We start from the raw sequence: 20,223 nt of genomic DNA, 5'->3' as shown, positions 1-20,223 counted from the left end.
TTCGGGAATTGTTCTTTATTAAATTCACATGCCGTGGAATTTATTTTAAGTCGTTAGTGGGATTATTGCTTTTTATTTGTGTGTTACTTTCATCAACTGTGGAAGGAGTGTTTGTACTAATACATAGTAGCAAGCGTTAGCTACACGGGGTCTCTGGGGCCCAGTTCCAGGGACACCAGAGGCAGGGTTAGCCCACTGGGTCAGCCCCACCTACCGATATGTCAGATGAATGGAGTATGAGGTGTCGTTTTGGTAGCGTCTGCTGAGGGGTTGGACAGGGAACCTGACCAGTATTCCTGGGTTGCATCCACTTATTACTGGTCCCTCCTACTTCTGTTCCGCTGCCGAAACCAGTATCTTCCTACACTTGTACAGAAAAAAGTGGCCGTCACAACGAAAACAACGCTAGCCGTTGCTCAATAAATCCACTCCTGGGAGTTGTATCCGAAAAATGAGCACCTTCTTTTTCTGTGATCTTAGCATTTATACAGAAGAACACTGAGACGCAGCTGAAGTATAACATTGTCGCCCAGCCAACTGCACACACTGGATATACAAAATCATCTAAGGGGATACATTTTCAAAAGATACAAGCACACGACGGATGATTTTGCTACATTTATAATCAAACTAGTCACGATGACGCCATTGGTTTGTTATCGTGTCATGAGACTCAGGAGCGACTTTGGATTGGCTATGGTGATAAATGCCAACGTCATTTGTTGCAGGGTCTGACGAACGACGAGATTAGACAGCAAGAATAACACAATTTGTACATTGCAGTTTGGTGCTTCTATAATAAAGTTAGCTCTTAGATACTCAGATAACAGAATCGAGAAAAACAATCGACGTCAAAAGGATTTGACAGTTCTATTTTGGTTATATTGGACCGATTAGAGTGGTATACCACGCCCAGAAGTGCTTTAGAGGTACAACTCTGGGCTAAACTGGACATAAGAACTATATTTTGTTCAAATACATCTGAAGGGTTAAAGTAAACGTCAAAGCCAGGGTTCCAAATTAGTATCAATCTACCTAAATACAGAAACGTGTTTATGGTGAACAGGTACGTAGCTCAGTTGCAGTGTTTGATGTTTATCTGATTACTTAAGATAACATTCACATTGAACACTGAAATCGTTTTTAAAAGCAGGTCTTGAGCTTATTAACAGATGGAAAATTACCAAGTTTCCCAGCCGCACTGTGTTGGCAGGCTGTGGCCATACTTAACAGTACTGCCGTGAAAAAGCAGTGTCATGTGGCCCAGTCCAAACTATGCACTGCAACACTGCTGTGTTCAACCCTCCCCCACACTGTTTTCACTGCCACAGCTTCAGTAAATCTTTCATCTGCTCACCGTCTCTGTGTGAGGTTCTGTAATGTGAAAACACAATGCACACCTTGTTACTTCATTTGGAGGTTGTTGTTTTAATTGTCCTTATAATCTGAAGCACTTACACAAATCCATTTATAAGACAGGTGTTATCAAAGTGTGGACACATTACTAAAAATGACATAACCATAGGATCACAACAGTCTGTTCAATAAATATTAATACTGCATGCATGACACTACTTGCCCCCTCTATGATTGTTGTTACACAAGATCCTAAGTAATAAGCTCAGAATGGAACAGAATGGACTTGCTCAAGATATATATATATATATTTTTTTAGTGACAACATGGAAACATGACAGCTCACACAATTTTTTGTGTATTGAGATTAATGTGTGGAAACTTATTACATGACAATTTGGCTTCACAGAACTTCCATCATCAAACTCAAACAAGAAAATCCAAACCTAACTTTTTACCTCCTTTGCACAAAGAAAAAAACAAAACATCAATGTCTAGTAACTGTGCATACTGTTTATGATGGCACACCACAGATTCTACAGAATATGGCCCTAACAAGCAGGTGTATATAAAATATAGTTGTTTATCAATAAGTGGTTTTAGTGACTCTCTAGATCAGGGATCTTTGGGAGAAGTTGCATATAGACACAAAATCATTACATCATCAAAAAGAGTGTTCACATATTAGATAATAGATCACCCTCACTGAGGAACAGTGACTCGCCAGAAGTACTACATCTGATTAAGTTTGAACTTTAATGACATAAATGTGTTTGTCTGCATTAAAAGGCCCTTTGAATAAGCATATTTACAATATTGGCTAACCAGGAAATACATTGAAAGTGGCCAGATTAAGCATGTGTATACTGACTGAGATTCTACTGAAGCCATTCTAAGCAGGTTACTTTTTAGGTCATATTTTTTGGGGGGTGGGGGGGACACTTTTTTTCTACTGTCTTTGTCCTATTCTTCAGTGAGGAACCAGTCTCTCTTCCTCTTGCTTTCTACTAAGCAGCTTATACAGAGAACAGAAAGGGAAACAAATGGCAGAGTGTTTGTTTTCTGGTGGGGAGGAACATGTTTTAGGGAGAGTCAAGTCCAAGACTCTCCCTACTGCTGGGAAATGCTGTCCTCTGCTGGCATCGTTGTGACACTGCAGAGCCATGCCTTTCCCAAGCTGTAATTAGAAGCCGTTTAGAGCAGCTTCAGACTGCCAGTGACATTATTCACCATCTCTTCTTCCCCCATGATTGCCAGGACAGTGCGGGACCCAGACTCCACCTTCCAAAGACCAGAGGGGTTGGTTTAGAGCTCAGCTTTACACATCTTCATGCCAAGCCACTTTACAATCCTGACAAAAACTGACTTTTTGTTTTTAAACCAAAACTATTACTACTGATAATGTAACAATATGTTTGGAATGTCTACTTGCACCACCACAGATATTTGGATATAAGATAAAAATGCTTTTACCTGGGTAAGTCCCGCATCTTGGACAAGATATGTGGGCAGACTGAGGCTCATGGCCAGGGCCTGCAGTTCCAGCAGATGAGCCACATTGGTGCCCTGGACCACCACCTTCTTGGCCCTGTATCAACAACATGAACATGTATTTTTTTTCTTCCGATCGTCAATGTAGATGGTAATCTGGAGCACTATTCTGACACAGGAGGACTTTTAATGAACAAAGAAATGCTGAAAAATATTTAAGAAGAGCTCCAAAATAAAGCATCAGGTCTTCTAGAAAATAATACTGTGGTCTTACCCACTGTGGTCCCACCTCCAGGCCATCTCCCTCCAGCTGTTCTTCTCTTGTAGAGCCTGGTACAAGCCCACAGCAGCATGACCAACCTGAGCAGCCACCTGCACACAAACAGTGTCAAGTTCAATCAATTCAGTGTTACATTTCTCACAAACTTAACATAAAATGACAAAAAAAAAAACCCAACAACAACCCCCCCCCCCCCCCCCCCCAAAAAAATGCAGATTGCTTTTAACGCAGTTTTTCATTAGAATGCCAAGTCTTTTCCATAATGACATACAAAAGTGAATGCAAAAAGATCCATAAACAAGCAGCAATTGAAGCATTGCAGTAGAGGTCTAACAGAGCAACTCCAGGTGATGTCCATGCACTCTCAACTCGAGGCAGACATATTTTCAAGTAAGATCTAAAAACTCTACAATCTTTACTTTAATAAAATTTGAAACCCTTCACTAAATGACACTGTTGTTGTTGGAAAGCAGTCTCAGTAGTGACACCTAATGGCTGTTCAACATTTGAAGCCGTGTATAACATAACAGAGAAGAAAAACATGGGCAACACTGATTAAACCCCATGTCAACACGATGATGACCAGAGAGGATCCTGCTCCTAATGCAGAGTTGTGCTTCTGTCATTAGCTGTTAGCGATCACCACACGGATCCAAGTACTCTTTTATTCCATTAACAGGTAGCGACATGCCAATCCCAATATATCAATATTAGGTGTGGATATCAGTCTGAATGACCCAGAAAACTGTATTGTATCAGTGACAAGACGAATCACAGTTCCAGCTATTCAATCTATTTCTGTTGTTCAGTGTTTACTTCGCTAAACAACATAGCTTGGAAGCAAAGAGTAAAGATAAATGAGCGAGTGAGAGAGAGAGCTGTTGGTGGAGCGACATGAAATATGACATGGGACATGAAATTTCATGTCGCTCCATCAACAGCTCTCTCACTCGCTCATTTATCTTTACTTTCGTCATCTTCTTCCAGAGACAATGCAAGGAATTGTCTCTGACAAGGTAGACGCTAGAACACTGGTTCAGTTTAGCACTTTTTTTGGAAATATTTACTCTGTTTACAGTAACACAACATTAAATCTTATGTAACTTCAGCTGTCTCGTGAGCTGACATGTGGAGAAGAAAAAGTACCTCAGCTGTAAGCGACAGCAGTATGTAACAGCCTAATGACTCCCACTTTCACCCAAAATGAGACAAAAAAAATATACTTTTTATTTTTTCAGTGTAAAAACCAACAATGGATGATTATGATGTGTGCAAGCAGAAGTGCCAAGAAGACAGCTGCAGGTCTTTTGGAATTTTCCTTCCCCTTGTTTCTCCTCTTCTTATGGAAGGAAAGCTGTAAACCCCCAATTTCATTCCCTTGTTTTCTTTGGTTTAGTAGCAAGCCCAAAACTGCATGCTTTAGGCTGTTAAAAATACAACATTTGTAATGACCGCTCTGGAGTGCCTCCAATGTACATCACTGACCTCAAAATGCATTGTTCATGCAAAGTAATGATGGCTTCATTTGTCAAAATATGTGACAAAGACCAAAGAACTGATTTTGGATGTTAGGACGACCAGGAAACCTGTGGCCTCCGTTTCAAACCAGTGGGTGACAGTACGCAGTGCAATAGTTACACTCTTTTTTACAGTTTCACAGTTTAGTGTAAAATGCCAACCATATATATGTAATCTCTCTAATAGTCTAGATATCATTTTATTTAATTCAGTCTGTTACTGTCATTATCGTCTGGGCGTAACTGTAACCACATAATCTCCTCAGGGATTAATACACACACACACAAACTAAAAGCTGAAAAAATGGTCCCATTGAACTAACCTTCCCAATGCCCATGGCAAGGTCCATATTCACCACAAACACCATCTTGTAAATGAGGTCATCATCACCCTCCTCCTAAATACCAGACACACAAAGAGACACTGAGATTTGGCTTTGGATCAACTCCACAAGGTCCAATGTACCAATGTGTACCTGCAGGGATTAAGGCTAGCTTATGGGCACCTCATTCTCCAGCTTGTTGAAGTAGTACATGGCCGCTTCCTCGGCAGACACATTCCGAGTATGCAAGAGTGCCTACAGTGAAGAGAAACAATGGAGAGGGACAGAAAACAAAACCGTGAAGTAAAAGCAGACTTTATTTTGGTAGCCAAGAAAATTGTTTTTATAGAAATAATTTTCATCTTTTGCAGTTAGTTTCCTCATTGATTAGATATTATTAGGAATTATTTCCGCATATCTAATTATTGGTGAGTCCTTTTTGTTTTAGTTGAGACTGCAGAGCTGTATCCTCAATCAGTCCTTGAAGAAACTGTTCCTGAGGACAAAATAAATCAATAGTCCAAACACTGTAATGTTATTTGGAGCAATGAAGTTGCTATTGTGACTCATTACGATTTAGACAAAGTCAAAGTTAGCTTTATTGTCAAAAACCATATGTACAGATCATACACAGGAATTTTAAATTGAAATGCTCCCATGACCCTCAGTGTACACTAAAACAATATAAAGATAAAAACATAAAAATAAAATAGGAGTCTTATGTACAACACAATACATTTATATTTAGAACACACTCAGACATTGATAGACACATACACAAGTATGGCTTTATGACTTGCAGTGTTTGTGACACAGCTGTGAGAAACATTCCTAAATTTGGACACAAACATTATTTAACAAAGTAAGTACCATGAACTTTTAAAGAAATGTGATGCTGTCACACGATATAATCTGCACACTGAGGTTATACAGCCCCACCTGTTTGGCCGCCTCCTCTGGGATGTCCAGCTCTCTGAGCTGCTGCAGAAACACTGGGTTAACATCCTGAGAACCTGAGTCTGGGCCTGATTGCTCCGATGGCTCCATTATTATCTGCAAAAAGAGAAGCCGCAATACTGAACAACCTCCACAGAACCAACCCTGTTGAATTAAGACCTCGGCAATAGCGGATCACAGTGCATCGCATGATTATTTGCATACATACGATAGAATGGCATTTGACCACAATTTGGACGGCTGAACCGAATGGCAACAACTAACGTCATGCGGTCTGTCACCTTTAAGAGTAAGGTCTGGTTTGAAAATGAATGAACTGTGATTTGACCATCCTCTATATGTAAGACTAGCGTATTAGGATAACCAAAGCAGCGCTGTTCAGAACAGCAAAGTAGAATAAGACAAGACAGGGGGTGTTAAGCTGTACGCTGGTGCAAAATACGTTGCACACCGTTCAAATTAGCAACCCTAGCCTTGCAGCGTGTGATGGGAAAAAAATAGCCTTATTCGGGATGTTGCAATGTGACAGTAAGTATGACTCGAGATAAATGTTTTATGTGAATATTTTGTACAAAAGAAATCATGCTAAGATTTATTTCTACTATTGTCGGGTTACAAGGATAGCTAGCTAAAATTAGCACTATCCGCTAATGCTAACTTTGCTAGCAACCCAGCCAGTTCGCTGGAGTTACCTGTTCCTTGCAGAAAGCTTGACGACAGGAACAAAAATGGTGTCTGCGGTATCTCAAAGTCTAAAATTCCCTTGCGATGGAATAATGTCTGCTCGAATAATGAATTACATTACACGAATTCTCATCTAGTACTGCCTTCGGCATTACTCCATTTTGGTCGATTGTGGTGGGGGGTGGGGGTTAATATTTCTTCTGCTGCTTCTTTTTCTTATACTCTTTGGTTTAATAGCGGTTGTCAGACCAACTAAAGGTACATTACCGCCACCTACTGAACTGGAGTGTTACCTTGAACTTGACAAAAATAAACAATAAAATGTATTTTTTTAAAAGCTTCTTTCTAATAAATCTATCCTTCTCACAACCACATCAGTTGCCTATAGACTTGCGGCCACTGGTTTCCAATGAGGTCTTTCAAAGTAAAATGAATCTTCAGCTCCTTGAAAGTTCCTATTATGATAATATACTTTTTTCTTTCCTGATCATAGGCCTGACGCTCCAAGTATACATGCTGGAGAGATTTGGGTTGCAGTGCATGCAGAGACCGGTTGGATGCTTGTCTATTAAGTACAATGTGTGCTCTACTCTGAAACAGGTATTTATCATTTCTTCCATTCAGATCCTGCCAATTTTTCTGAATATTGGCATATCTCATCAAATATTTAATTGAATATTAGATGTCTTCTTGGGTCATTGATGCTCCACTGCTCCTGCCATACATTTTGGATCTAACTGTTTATCATCATCTAAATTCAGTGCTTCCTAAATTTCATTGACATGTAGACTTTGTGACAAGGGGGGAATCTTACGCTGGATCTTGTCTACACAAATATTCCCAGTGTGTACCGAGCGAATCCCTGCCCCCACTTCAGATACTCAGACTACTACTGCTAATTCTGGCATACAGGCAAATCGGTTCTGAGATGGGTGAGAACCTGGCCTAGACTGGACTGTTTTAAGTTCACTGACTGGGACGTGTTAAGGGAGGCTGCAACAAATGGCGATCAAACCACCTCGGCGGAGTACACATCTGTGACCAGCTACATGAGTAAGTGCATCGATGATGTCAAATGCTGTTCATAGATTTCAGTTCAGCATTCAACACAATCATTCATCAGCAACTGACTGGAAAACTGAGCCTGCTGGGCCTGAACAGCAGTCCGGATTGGTAACCGCATCTCCAACACCACCACCACACTGAGCACTGGAGCCCCTCAGGGCTGTGTGCTCAGCCCACTGCTCTTCACTTTGCTGACCCATGACTCTGCATAAATGCACAGTTAAATCCACATCATCAAATTTGCTGATGACACGACTGTGGTGGGTCTCATCAGCAAGAACGACGAATCAGCATACGGAGAGGAGGTGCAACAGCTAACGGACTGGTGTAGAGTCGACAACCTGTCCCTGAATGTGGACAAAACAAAAGAGCTGATTGTCGACTTCAAGAGAGCACAGAAAGATCACTGTCCACTTAACATCGATGGATCCTCTGTGGAGGTTGTCAAGAGCACCAAATTCCTTGGTGTCCACCTGGCGGAGAACCTCTCCTAGTCCTTCAACACCAGCTCCATAACTAAAAAGGCCCAACAGCGTCTCTACTTCCTGCAGAAACTGAGAAAAGCCCATCTCCCTCCATCCATTCTAACCACCTTCTACAGAGGGATTATCGTGAGCGTCCAGAGCAGCTGCATCACTGTCTGGTATGGTAACTGCACCGCATTGGATCGTAAACCCTATAACAGATAGTGACAGCAGCTGAGAAGATCATTGGAGCCTCTCTTCCCTCCATCACAGACACCTATCGCACCCACTGCATCTGCAAAGCCACCAGCATTGTGGAGGACCCCACACACACACTCTTCATCCTGCTGCCTTCTGGCAAGAGGTACCGGAGCATTCGGGCCCTCACTGCCAGACTGTGAAACAGTTTCTTCCTCCAAGCCGTCAGACTCCTGAACAGTCAGTGACTGGACTGACACACTCACACCTTCATACATCAAGTGACTTTTTGCACAGTGTTCAGTCTTTTGCACAACCCACTGTCATTGTTGCACTTTTCTATTGCACTGTCTTGTGTCTGTATTGTTCTGTTCTGTCTGGTGTTGCACTTGCACTTCATGTAGTCCTGTGTTGATTGTTATGTAGCACCATGGTCAAGGAGGAACGTTGTCTTGCTTCACTGTGGACTGTACCACTGCACATGGCTGAAATGACAATAAAGCCACTTGACTTGATCATGACTAGTAACAACTATAATAATTTGACTTCATCTTTACTTAATAGTATCTGTAAATCAGATGTTTGTAACTTTAGTGACTGTTTTCCCAATACATCTACATCCAGTTCCTTCCACACCTACATGAGCAGGAAATAAACACTTACACCTTTACTGTACAGCATTTGCAAATTGGAATATATTTCATATGTAACATCTAGTCTGCATTGTTTACCTGGTCTAATAGGTGCTAATAAATTATCTGATCTAACAACTATATTCTTTTCTATATTCTTCTGCAACAAGGCACTCAAATGATACACAGCAGCAAAAAGACAAAACAGAGGGACATTCACAAACACACAAGCTCTAACCTAGCTGAGGTAAGAGGGAGGGCCCAGAGGGAGGCTTTTATATGGAATCGGGGGGGCATCGCAAGGGGGAGAAAAGGGATGACGATTCTAACAGTATAACTGTCAGTTTTTTGCTTTTTAACGAAAATTATTAACCTTCAAGATTTGGTTTGGTCCAGGTTACCAACTCCCGACTGATGCTGAGTGCGAGAGACTGTTGAATGGCTCGGTTAAAAGCCAAGTCTGACTATCCAAAGAAACAAAAACAAAATAAAACACAGGTGGCCACATGAAAGAAACTGCTCGACTTTCCTAGTATTAGTTAGCTTACTTCATTTCTAGCAACATGTTTTAGTTATTTTAGCCAACATGTAATCGGTGCAGGCAGAGCCTTTCTTTCTACACTATACTAATATTGTAATAATAATGATAATTCATTATCATTATAACCCACATATACAGCATTTTTGGACAAGTGTGTATTGCTCTGCATATATTTTGCCTGCGACTGCTGCAGGTGACAGAGCCTTCAGTAAGCTAAACCCATCACTTGACTGGTGGCCTCTACAAAGATACTCCCACCTCTTTTTATTTTCTTGACTTGGTTAGACGTTGTGAAATTGCTTAACCATGGAAATAATTCTGTCATCATACATTTGAGGTCATCTGTTGCATTCCAGGCCTCTTGGTGTTGCTGAGCTGCTCAGTGCATTTGTCCTTTATGAGAATATACTAGACCCACGTCACCCCTACTTGTGGCCCATATATTGATGTGGAAAAATATACTGCAATTTGGCCCTTGAAGTTATTTGGCCCTCTTTGTTGCAAGGCTATGTTAGCTGGTAGCACAGATGTTTTTAAGTCCTAACATGTCCGAGAGAGTTCATAGTGGTAGGTTTATGAAATCAAGGAAAAAACAAAAAACAGCTTTCAGAATACTTTATTTCATTTGTGAGAATGTTCACCTTCTCTTATTAAACAGGTTAAATCACTACAGCTGCATCTTTAATCAGTATTTACAAAGATATTAACACACAAAATAAGAAACATCCTAAACCTGCTCCTTGCAGAGCCTGCTCTACATTGCCAAATTTGTACAGCCTAGATTTCCCCCCAATGGTTCTTTGTTCATCACTGAGCTCTCAGCTCAAGATGAACCAACTCCATGTGTTTGTAAAAGTCATTATTTCCTGTGTTATGTAATGTTGTAACAAATGGCCTGCATTCTGACACACTGACCCTGGTAATTACACACTTCAGGCTCAAACTGATAAATCTTCATTTGAGTGGAGGGTGGGTAGAAAAGTCTTTTCTACTGTCACATTTTTTGCCACTGATTAATGGGACTGGGTACTAGCATACTTCAGTAGTAGATACTCTAATTTACAACTTGTAGTACTTTGTGTATTAAAACATTAAACAACATCAGATTTGAGAAAACAAAAATCAAGTGCACTTTATAAAATATGCATGTAGACTACTCAAACTCTGTTATATCGTTTCTGAAGTTGTGTCAAAATCTGTTTCCCCATTGATTTCCAATCCTACAATCATCCGAAACTAAAAAATTCCCACATAAAGAGCTGCAGTAAATATTAAAGGAGAAAGAGAGTTCAACACAAAAACCAGCATCAACAAATATGTCCAACCATACCCACCCCGGCTAAGCTACAAGCAACATCTACTGAGCCTGGAGTAGTATGATCACGTTGATCAAATGCCACACACAACTGCTGGACCATAAACTCTATAAAGAAAGATAGATGCAGTTACTGGGTCATGGTGACTGCCTTTAAGTGCAAACCATTGTTGCCAATACAAATGCAAACTCTGTATATAAAAGATGGACGTAGCCTCTGTGGCTGAAAAATGAAGCCAATGGCATATGTCTATTAAACCTATATTTTTTTCTAATGGCCAGCAGGAGTTGACTGCTGCCCAAAGACATCCAGTTGTATAAGAGTCTGAGAAAACACTTTCCTGGTGATGCCACGGGCTCGTTTCACGTCCTATTGAATAAAAAAAGTTGAAGTTCATGAATCATTAGCCGATGAGCACAAAAGGATGGTGAAAGTAAAAAAAAAAAAAAATGCTCAACTTGAGCTTTACAAAGCCAGAGGTGACGAAACGCATCTTTTATATACAGGATATGGCTACAAACCATCTCTGCCTACAGACTCCCTTTCAAAAAACATCAACTATTATTTGGTCGTCATGTATCGGTGTAGAGAATACAGTTTCCAACGCCAGCAATGATGTTTGTACCTTCTTCGTATCAGTTCTTTTTTAGTTTGCCTTGTTAATCAAGTAGTTAAATATTTCCAGCTAGTAACTAGGCATCCAACCTTTTTTGAAATCCACAAATGGCCACTTCCAGCTTCAAAGAGGCAACAACCTTATGCCAAACTCAAGGCCTCAGGCTGTCAGTCTACCATCATCCATCTTTTATAAGGTCTATGTGGAAGACACGAAACACTGTCCAGTTAAAGAACTGCACACAAAAAACATACCAGGAGTGTGATCTATACAATGTCCAAATCTAAAAAGGAATGTTAAAATGTACAAAATATAAAAAAAACCCTACAAAAACTGTGGTTCACACAACACTGCACTTTAACATTTAAGGTTGGTTTTTTTTTTTAAACAGAGGGACATTTCGCTTTCCTATTGACTTTCCAGTGACTTGTACACTAGAGACATCCACACAAATATGAATAAAAGAAACAAAAATGGTAAGTCATCCGAGGTTTAAGTACCTTTAAAAAACACTTTCTGCTTCCAATCTCTCATATGGGTAAAGAATTAACAAACAAGAACGTGTGTGTGTGTGTGTGTGTTTACAGCAGTCCAGTTGGTGTGTGCGGTGCTGCAGTACTGGTAGATGGACCTGCCAGAAAGGTATACATTAGTGTTTTTGCTGGGTTGACTAATGTTGGATTGCTGGGGCTGATAACCATATATCAGCTTATGTTCTTACAGTACGGTATAGTTGGATTGCTAAGGGGGAAAAAAAATTGGGTGATTGTTTTTTTTAACCTTCCAGCAAAGTATTTCTCACACTAGTTAGCAACTAAGTGTGAATCTGCAGCACCGTCTCCTCGGCTGTGCTGCTGCTGCTCTGCTTAAAAAAAAAAAAAATCATATTACAAATCACACAAAATTTACATCAATACAGACAAATGTGTAACACGCCAAGGTGAACTAAGCAGTAATTAGGCAGCTTCTACCAATGAAAATAAGAGCAGTTGATGAAAGACAGCAGGCTGAGGTAGAGCGTGGCAGCGACTTTAAAATGTTGCTTTGAGCAGTGACTACAAGTTCTAAAATGTGAAAAACACAACCTTAAAATTCAGGTATCTCTTTTCAAAATACTCTTCATTCTTAGATCCAAAATATAAGAACCAGTTACTTCACCACTTTGTACTAGAAACATAAAACGTGGCAATACACGATGCAGTTTAACAGCCACGAGAATATGGACAACCACATGCACGCACACTCACATCTATATATAAAGCACCAGACACACACCAAGAAATAACTTCTGACCATACAGCAGCAAAGTACACAAGGCATAAGAGGTACCGCTTCATAAAACGGACTCCACAGTGATGGAAGATTCCTACTTTCAGTCTGCAGACCTGGCTTTCCACCAGCTTTGCTCCACCTTTTGACTCCAGCACATATACTGTAGAGATAAAATACACACTGCTACCATCTCTTTTTCATGAAGTGAGCAGAGTGACAGTGGGTCAGACTGACTTTTTAAAAAAAGCATCCACTGAGCTTTTCAATGTCCTGCACTACAGGAAGCTCACAGTGTCCGCACTGTAAAGCACTGTCAGCAGTCACCAAAACACAAAGGCTGCTGGGATGTGAGCTCTAATTTAAACAACAACAAAAAACATTGTCCTCCAGAGTCCATCTTCCCCTCCATCCGTTAAAGTTCAACTGCCAGCGTGTCCAAGCTGTTTACTGTAACAGTGGCAGGTGTTACTGCAGTACAGCTGACACATTTCTCCTCCATCATAAGTCAGTGACTTTATTCTCCACAGCAGCAGCAATCTGCTGCAGTCTGTAGCCGAGTTGCATCTTCTGGGCCGTGGTGTCCTCCTCTAGCGCCGTGATGATCTGATGACAAAATAATGAAGAGGAAGAAAGACTGAGAATATAGAAATGACAAACATTAGCTGTGTCTCAGTGAAGATATTCTGTCATATCCATTCGTTTTTGGGCAGTAATTTTGTCTGTGCGCACCACCGCAGTGAATTTGAACTCAAACAAGATGTGACTGAAGCTTAGACTTTCTAAAGTAACACTGACAATTTTGCTCATCTATGAGAGAGAAGGCAAACACTTCAGGAATGGCCAAATCAACAATTTGGTCCATTATTAAAAAGGAAGGCTCTGGCCAGCTTAGCACAACCAAAACACCTGGTAGACTTGACTAAATCCCCTAAAAAGCAGGTTGTTCAGATGAAGGCCAAAAAGAAACAGCAGTGGCTCTTCTAATTCAATTCAATTTTTTTTTATTTTATTTATGAAGCACCAAATCACAACAACAGTTGTCTCAAGGCACTTTATATTGTAAGGTAGACCCTACAATAATACATACAGAGAAAAGCCCAACAATCATATGACCCCCTATGAGCAAGCACTTTGGCAACAGCGGGAAAGAAAAACTCCCTTTGAGCCAAAAGCTCAGACTCCTGTCCATTTTTAACACTTTTTCCACATTGCTTTTGTCCCCCGAATTGGTGCTTTTAACAGCAGTCTGGAGTATGGCCTATAGTTGCTGCTGTTAATTAGCCTCAACCTTCTACACTCAGCCACTTTGATGGGTGCACCTGGTTAACACTGGGCCCTCTTTGCCCTGAGAACTGCTTTCATTGTTCCCAGCACAGATCCACCACGGCGCAGGAACCTTTCTCAGAGATTGCTGTGGCTCAGGTGGTAGAGCGGATCAGCTACTGATTGGAAGGTTGGTGGTTCGATCCTTGGCTTCCCCAGTCTGCATGCCAAATATCCTTGGGCAAGACACTAACCCCAAGTTGCCCTCCGATGCGTTCATCGGAGTGTGAATGTGTGTGATTAGTTTGCACTTGAGTTTAGAAGTGCTTGTGTGAGTGGGTGAATGAGGCATGTTGTATAGAGCGCTTTGAGTACTCCGGGAGAGTAGAAAAGCGCTATATAAGAATCAGTCCATTTACCATTTAGATTTGGCTGGAGTTGTTGTCAGAGCCATCTTGTCTCTCATTCCACTACATCCCAAAAGATGCTCTATTGGGCTGAGGTCTGCTAATTGTGGTGAGTACACTGAACTCACGGTCATATTCAAGAAACCAGTTTAAATGATGTGAGCTTTGGGATATGGTGTCTTATTTTGCTGGAAACAGCTATCAGAAGATGGGTCACAAACAGATGGACATGGTAGATTTTGTCATTTTACACCACCATTGCAAGCCTGAACATTGAAAAACGTTAACCGCTGACCACCAAATTGTGACCCTACCGTCTGAAAGTTGCAGCAGAAATCAATACACATCACACCAGGCAGTGCTTTTTGTCATTGTCCAATTTTATTGAGCTCATTTCCTGTTCTTAGCTGACAGGACTGGCACCATGTGTGTTGGATCTGCTTCAGTATCCAACATGTTGTGTAATAAAGCAATGCTCTGCTGCTGTCTGAGCTGCTGTTTCCTTCTGGTCAGTTTAAAGATGTCTGTAGTGCGATCAAAGCAGGGTATAATCCCCTTAAGAACTGTCGCTCACTGGGTAATTTCTTTCTTTAAAACCATTCTCTGTAAACCCTAAAAAAAAAATGGTTGTGTGGGGGGGAAAAAAAAAAAAAAAAAAAAAAAAAAAAAATCACAGCAGATCAAAAATTTCTGAAATACTCTGGCACCAACCACCAGCAACCGTGCCACATCTAAAGTCACTTGAGCCACCTTTCTTCCCCATTCTTATGCACAGTGTCAGCCATGTGATTGGCTGGTTAGATATGAACCTTGATCCTTTCACATCCCACAAAAAAGAAGCTGCTGAAACTAAGCAAAGGGAACATTATTGCTTGGATGAAACGGAGCTCTGGAGTGAATCCGAGGCTCTTTTGTAATGAACATAATTGTTCATTACTTCAGAGAAAAGAACTGAATTTTATCGATGAAAAGACTTTTCAGAATTTTATGAAATGATCTTGATTATTCAAGAGGATAAAAGCCCATTTTTTTATTGTATTAAATGTGTTTCGCATTGAGAGACAGACATTGTTGCATCATGGTGTTCCACCTCTAGTGGCTGGAAAGAGTAGAAACACACCTGGTCGTAGTATTTATTGATGTACTTGTAGAGCTCGTGCAGTGCCACCAGGTAGTTCAGTTCTCCCGAATAGTTCTGAAACACAAAGCATTGAAGTGAACAACCACACTGTGTGTGTGTGTGTGTGTGTGTGTGTGTGTGTGTGTGTGTGTGTGTGGACGGGTATTAACATCTTCATGGGGACCAAAAATTGGTAGTTTACAATACTTGTGGGGACCAAAATCCCAGTCCCCACGAGTTTGAAGGCATTTTTGAGCCTCAAAATGTGGTTTTAGTGTCAAGGGTTACAATTAGGTTATGGTTAGGTTTAGGGTAAGGGTCAGGGTTAGGCATTCATTTTTGATGGTTAGGGTTAGGGGCTAGGGAAACCATTATGTCAACGAGATGTCCCCACAAGGATATAAATACACACGTGTGTGTGTGTGTGTGTGTGTGTGTGTGTGTGTGTGTGTGTGTGTGTGTGTGTGTGTGTGTGTGTGTGTGTGTTTGAATGGGCTGTGGTTGCACTCACCCTGGACAGTTCAGCTAGAGCAGAGTTCATCTCCTGGTCACTGGCTGAGATGGTCTGCCTGATGTCAGCATAGTACCTGCAATAACCATCACTGTAATCAACCTCAAACGTATGACTGATAAAATACGTTTATTTCACAAACACCTGTTCAGTGTTGTCTGAGCAGCTTAAGCAATCCAACCTTTCCACCATCTGTTTGTAGCGGGGAATATCTCTGGCATACAGCAACTTGTTGATGGGCGAATCCTGTTCAGAAAGAAGAAGAAGAACAATGAATGACATTCAAAGACAAGAGTAACAGGAGGCTGCTGGAAAACTCGCTTTTGCAAACGTACTAACCCGGCCCAGCTTGTGCTCTGCAATCGTGCATGAGTCCATGAAGGTCTGGGCGATCACAGAGAGCACGGCATCCACGTGGTCTGATGCCTGGATGTCGAAGATAAACTGGGGATTCTTCACAATATTGATCCAGAAACGCAGAGGGAGACTGGAGAAACAGTACCAACAGTATTATACATGACGGAGCCCCACTATCATCTGCCAGCAGCGGTCTCTATCAGACTATCATCTACCTGTTGGTCTTCCAAATATGGATGGTCTCTGGGTCAGAGATGCCATGTTGTGCTGCCTGCTCGTCCAGCAGGTCGAAGAAGTACTTGACGGCGAGCGGGACAGGACGGCTCGTGCTCAGGATCACCGTGAAAAGATCGTCCACAAACTTCTGCAACGTCCCCTGACAAACACAGTAAAGTTCACATTACAGCATAAGAAAGTGAATGTGTCAGCGTGTCAGCACTCAGCTCTTGTTTAGCTAAAAGAATATATGTGTGTGTCTGTTTAACTTTGTAACGTTGTAGCTAAAGATTAGCAGAAGAGTTGTGTGTAGTTTAAAAAACAGACTGATTTTTAGAAAGTGTGGTACTCCTGTACTCCTCATCTCCTTCCTACAGTCTCTACTCAATGGGACTAGACCAGGGGTGGGCAATCTCAGTCCACGAGGGCCGGTGTCCCTCCAGGTTTTAGATCTCACCTCGGGTCAACACACCTGAATCACATGATTAGTTCATTACCAGGCCTCTGGAGAACCTCTGGAGGAGCTAATTTAGCCATTTAAATCAGCTGTGTTGGTTCGAGGACACATCTAAAACCTGCAGGGACACTGGCCCTCGTGGACTGAGATTGCCCACCCCTGGTCTAGACCCAGAGTGTGTGTTGTACCTTCATGGACAGCAGGCGGGTCAGGTAGATCTCAGGGATAGCCTTGGCCCTCTCTCTCTCCCGCAGGCTGCCTCTGCGGTGTTTGGGCAACTCGGGCTCCTCGCTGGCCTTTACCAGATGCCACAGCCTCACTCCACCTTCATCTGCATCCTCCAGCATTGGCGTCTCTGCGCACACACACACACACACACACACAGGTTTGATGCTTGCCTGTGACTCGCTCTCTGGTTTTGCAATTTTTGATTTCCTCCATCTGTCACTTCATGTTCCACATAAACACTCACACAATTTGATCGAATCGTTTTTACTGTCAGTGTAACAGTCAAATAAAGTCTAATGAAACATGAACTGGCTGAAAAGTTGATTTATCTTTTATTTTAAACAAACTCACTCTCTCCTGCTATGTAGTCGTGGTTGTCATGGTGAATGTGTTTGGTGTGACGAGGGACCAGTGCCACTGTTGCGCCATCTGGGACCTAGGGAGGAACACAAATAGCCATTGGTGTCGGCCATGTCCTATTCCAGGATACGAAACAGTGTAGTTTGCTTTATAAAACGTTCAGTGGTAACTCTGACCTTGTAATGCTGAAGTGTGTTAAGGCGTTTCCAGTTACCCTGAACCACAGATGTCAAGTCCTCGTCTGACAGGATGAGATGACCGGCAACGCCTGACCTCCACTCTGCACGACACATCAGCACAGTGTTTGTGGGACATGCTCATCTTAGCAAACTCGGGTGTCTTAACGATGTTTACAAATTCATTCAGGTGCTCCCATCATCAGCGCAGGCTGATGTTATCATACAGGTACTGACAGTGCTGTAAAATTTAAATTCACCACGTGGGCATTTTTTCTCTCATCTTTGAGGAAAGTGTTCACAGACTGAGCAGTCACTGAGCTTGGTTTGGATTTGTTTTTGTCACGCTGTAGGGGGCGCTATAGGGCAACTAATATGAAAAGAAGGAACTCAAAGGAAAGCTAATTTGTGAGCACTGCACTTATACAGCGCCAAATCACAACAGTCGCCTAAAGGTGCTTTCTATTGTAAGGTAGACCCTACAATAATACATACAGAGAAAAACCCAACAATCATATGACAGTCAAGGTGGTGCATCAAGAATATTTAGGACCGACGTTTTCCACATCTTTCATGCACTCATGCCCCTAAACCCCAGTCTCTGAAAGCCTGGTCCACAGAAGCAAGAGATATTTATACTTGTAACACTTTTCACATACAGAAGTCAAAAAGTGCACAGTTATTAAAACATGGTCAAGATCATAGTAAGAATCAAACGACAGGCGTTCAATAAATTAAACATAGCTGTCACAACCCTCAGAGGTGTCAGGCACCACAGTCAAAGCTGAAGCCCCTAAAGCCATCACACAAGTTTACTTGTGGGACACATTTGTGAATGACCTTCCTGATTCAATCACTTCCTTTGTTGCGATAAACTCGTCCTTACAGCTCCGTGACTTCAGTTGGCTCGATGAAGCTGCACACCTGACTTCAAACATCTGTTCCCAGTTTATGACTCCATATTTCTGCTGGTGTTTCAATGCAAATGAAGACCCTCTCTTTATAGCAGTCAGTGAAACGTCCTGCGTTTTTTTCTATTTTGTTTTATTGCTTCATTTAATTTGGAGCCATTCTGGTTGATTATACTGAACTTTCTACTTATCCTTTGGAACCTTCGCTCTCTCCTCTTCAGTCATTTTACGTCGCTCAGCTAATTTGTTTGGTTATATTTTATCGAGCTGTTCTTTTATTTGATAAAGGTCACGTTTACTCTTTTAGATTTCCCAACTTATGGGTAAACTAAAAGAGAGATCATAAAGTGTCATAAGTACCAGATTCCTCAAGGCTGACACGAGATGCATCAGTTTTCAGAGTTTGGTGTGTCACGCAGTGTGTGTGATTCTCACCTAAGTCCAGCGAGTCGGCGTGCGGCCGGTGTGAGAAGGATGTGCCTTTGTACACCTGATCCAGTAGCTTCTCTTTAACCTGGGTAATGGTGTCACAGTCCAGTACTTTGGAGGGCACAGGCTGGGTCTCATTGACCCCTCCACCCTGCACCAACACATTCAGTGTCTGCAGGGAAAAGAAGAGTGAAAGGAGGAGGAGAAAATTAAAGAAAAATACAACCTCCATGGGAATTTTTCATTAGAGCCAAAATGGTTATTTAGTTCAGTCTAGACTCCCCTCACCAGGGTTTTGTACTCTACGTCCTCTCGCAGCAGGCGGTTGTCGTTCAGGGTGTACTTTGCTTTGCCAGTAACAGCGTCCACCGGTCCTTTATCTACCTGGTGCTTTATGGCCCTGAACAGCATGTACAGAGGCTCCCCCGCTGAGTCCTGCATGCACACACGCACACACACATATTTAACACACTGGTCTAACACACTCTGTAAGAGAGAAGGAAGGGGATTCTTTTATATACTTTTAGTCAGTGCTTCCCAACTTTCTAAATGGTAGATGCACCAATTCTTACATAGTGTTTTTCTACACACTTCATGTGTTAAAGAAATGTTCTGCTAAGTCAAACCTTGAGGGAAACCCGAGCTTCATATTTTCAGATTGGTGGAGCAGGTCATCTATGAATCAGAAGCTTGGTGGTTCTACATGCTACATTAGATAGAAGAACGTTTTTTCTGCACCTACGTGCTTTCTATGTATGAGTGTAAACAGGTGAGACGTAAAGGAGTAGGAAAGTGCTATATAAGAATCAGTGCATGTACTAGAAATGTTTCCACTGTACTGGAGTGACTGGAAGGTTTGTCATTCCCCTCTGTGTTTTGACATGTCAGTACTGGAAACTGCTATTTAGAACTTACTGCTGTGTTCAGCAGTGCGGGTAGAATCCTTAACGCAACACAACGTGCTCTGAGGGCTCTCTGAATAAACACAAGTGCAAATATGTACTTTTCTATGAACGGTGTGATCACAAAAACAATAAATTAAGCATTTTTTTTCTTTTTTCTTTTTGCTGTGGGAA

The 20,223-nt window shown here is 41.7% G+C and overlaps 2 protein-coding genes and 1 long non-coding RNA gene across 5 annotated transcripts in view; 1 reads left to right on the top strand and 2 right to left on the bottom strand.

Annotated features, from left to right (window-relative positions):
- Positions 1–1,408: 1,408 nt before the first annotated feature.
- si:dkey-19e4.5 (UBA_like_SF and PTH2 domain-containing protein) lies at positions 1,409–6,818 on the bottom strand. The gene is made up of 7 exons (XM_003446482.5): positions 6,617–6,818; positions 5,907–6,020; positions 5,151–5,222; positions 4,968–5,042; positions 3,122–3,219; positions 2,830–2,944; positions 1,409–2,637 (listed from the first exon to the last, which is right to left on the bottom strand). The coding sequence occupies exons 2-7, from the start codon at positions 6,012–6,014 to the stop codon at positions 2,551–2,553; spliced, it is 555 nt and encodes a 184-aa protein (XP_003446530.1). The 5' UTR covers positions 6,015–6,020; positions 6,617–6,818; the 3' UTR covers positions 1,409–2,550.
- On the top strand, positions 6,030–8,355 carry LOC109202165 (uncharacterized). The gene is made up of 3 exons (XR_003220250.1): positions 6,030–6,452; positions 7,102–7,208; positions 7,397–8,355. It is a non-coding gene; the product is annotated as an uncharacterized LOC109202165 (long non-coding RNA).
- Positions 8,356–10,108: 1,753 nt separating this feature from the next.
- plxnb1b (plexin b1b) overlaps positions 10,109–20,223 on the bottom strand; it is a 109,625-nt gene continuing 99,510 nt past the window's right edge. For all 3 annotated transcript variants that reach the window (XM_005452203.4, XM_025907537.1, XM_025907536.1), the window contains 11 exons: positions 19,436–19,582; positions 19,154–19,319; positions 17,808–17,911; positions 17,623–17,707; positions 17,232–17,398; positions 16,586–16,746; positions 16,353–16,500; positions 16,195–16,259; positions 16,014–16,089; positions 15,503–15,577; positions 10,109–13,315 (listed from right to left, as the gene is read on the bottom strand). In XM_005452203.4, the coding sequence (XP_005452260.1) occupies positions 13,211–13,315; positions 15,503–15,577; positions 16,014–16,089; positions 16,195–16,259; positions 16,353–16,500; positions 16,586–16,746; positions 17,232–17,398; positions 17,623–17,707; positions 17,808–17,911; positions 19,154–19,319; positions 19,436–19,582 (1,299 nt within the window). In that variant the 3' untranslated portion in view covers positions 10,109–13,210. The remainder of the gene's footprint in view (positions 13,316–15,502; positions 15,578–16,013; positions 16,090–16,194; positions 16,260–16,352; positions 16,501–16,585; positions 16,747–17,231; positions 17,399–17,622; positions 17,708–17,807; positions 17,912–19,153; positions 19,320–19,435; positions 19,583–20,223) is intronic.

This window comes from Oreochromis niloticus, linkage group LG5 (genome assembly GCF_001858045.2).
Source record: "Oreochromis niloticus isolate F11D_XX linkage group LG5, O_niloticus_UMD_NMBU, whole genome shotgun sequence".
NCBI classification, from domain to species: domain Eukaryota; kingdom Metazoa; phylum Chordata; class Actinopteri; order Cichliformes; family Cichlidae; genus Oreochromis; species Oreochromis niloticus.
Note: the sequence above shows the minus strand (reverse complement) of the source record. Positions and strands in the feature narration are given on the sequence as shown.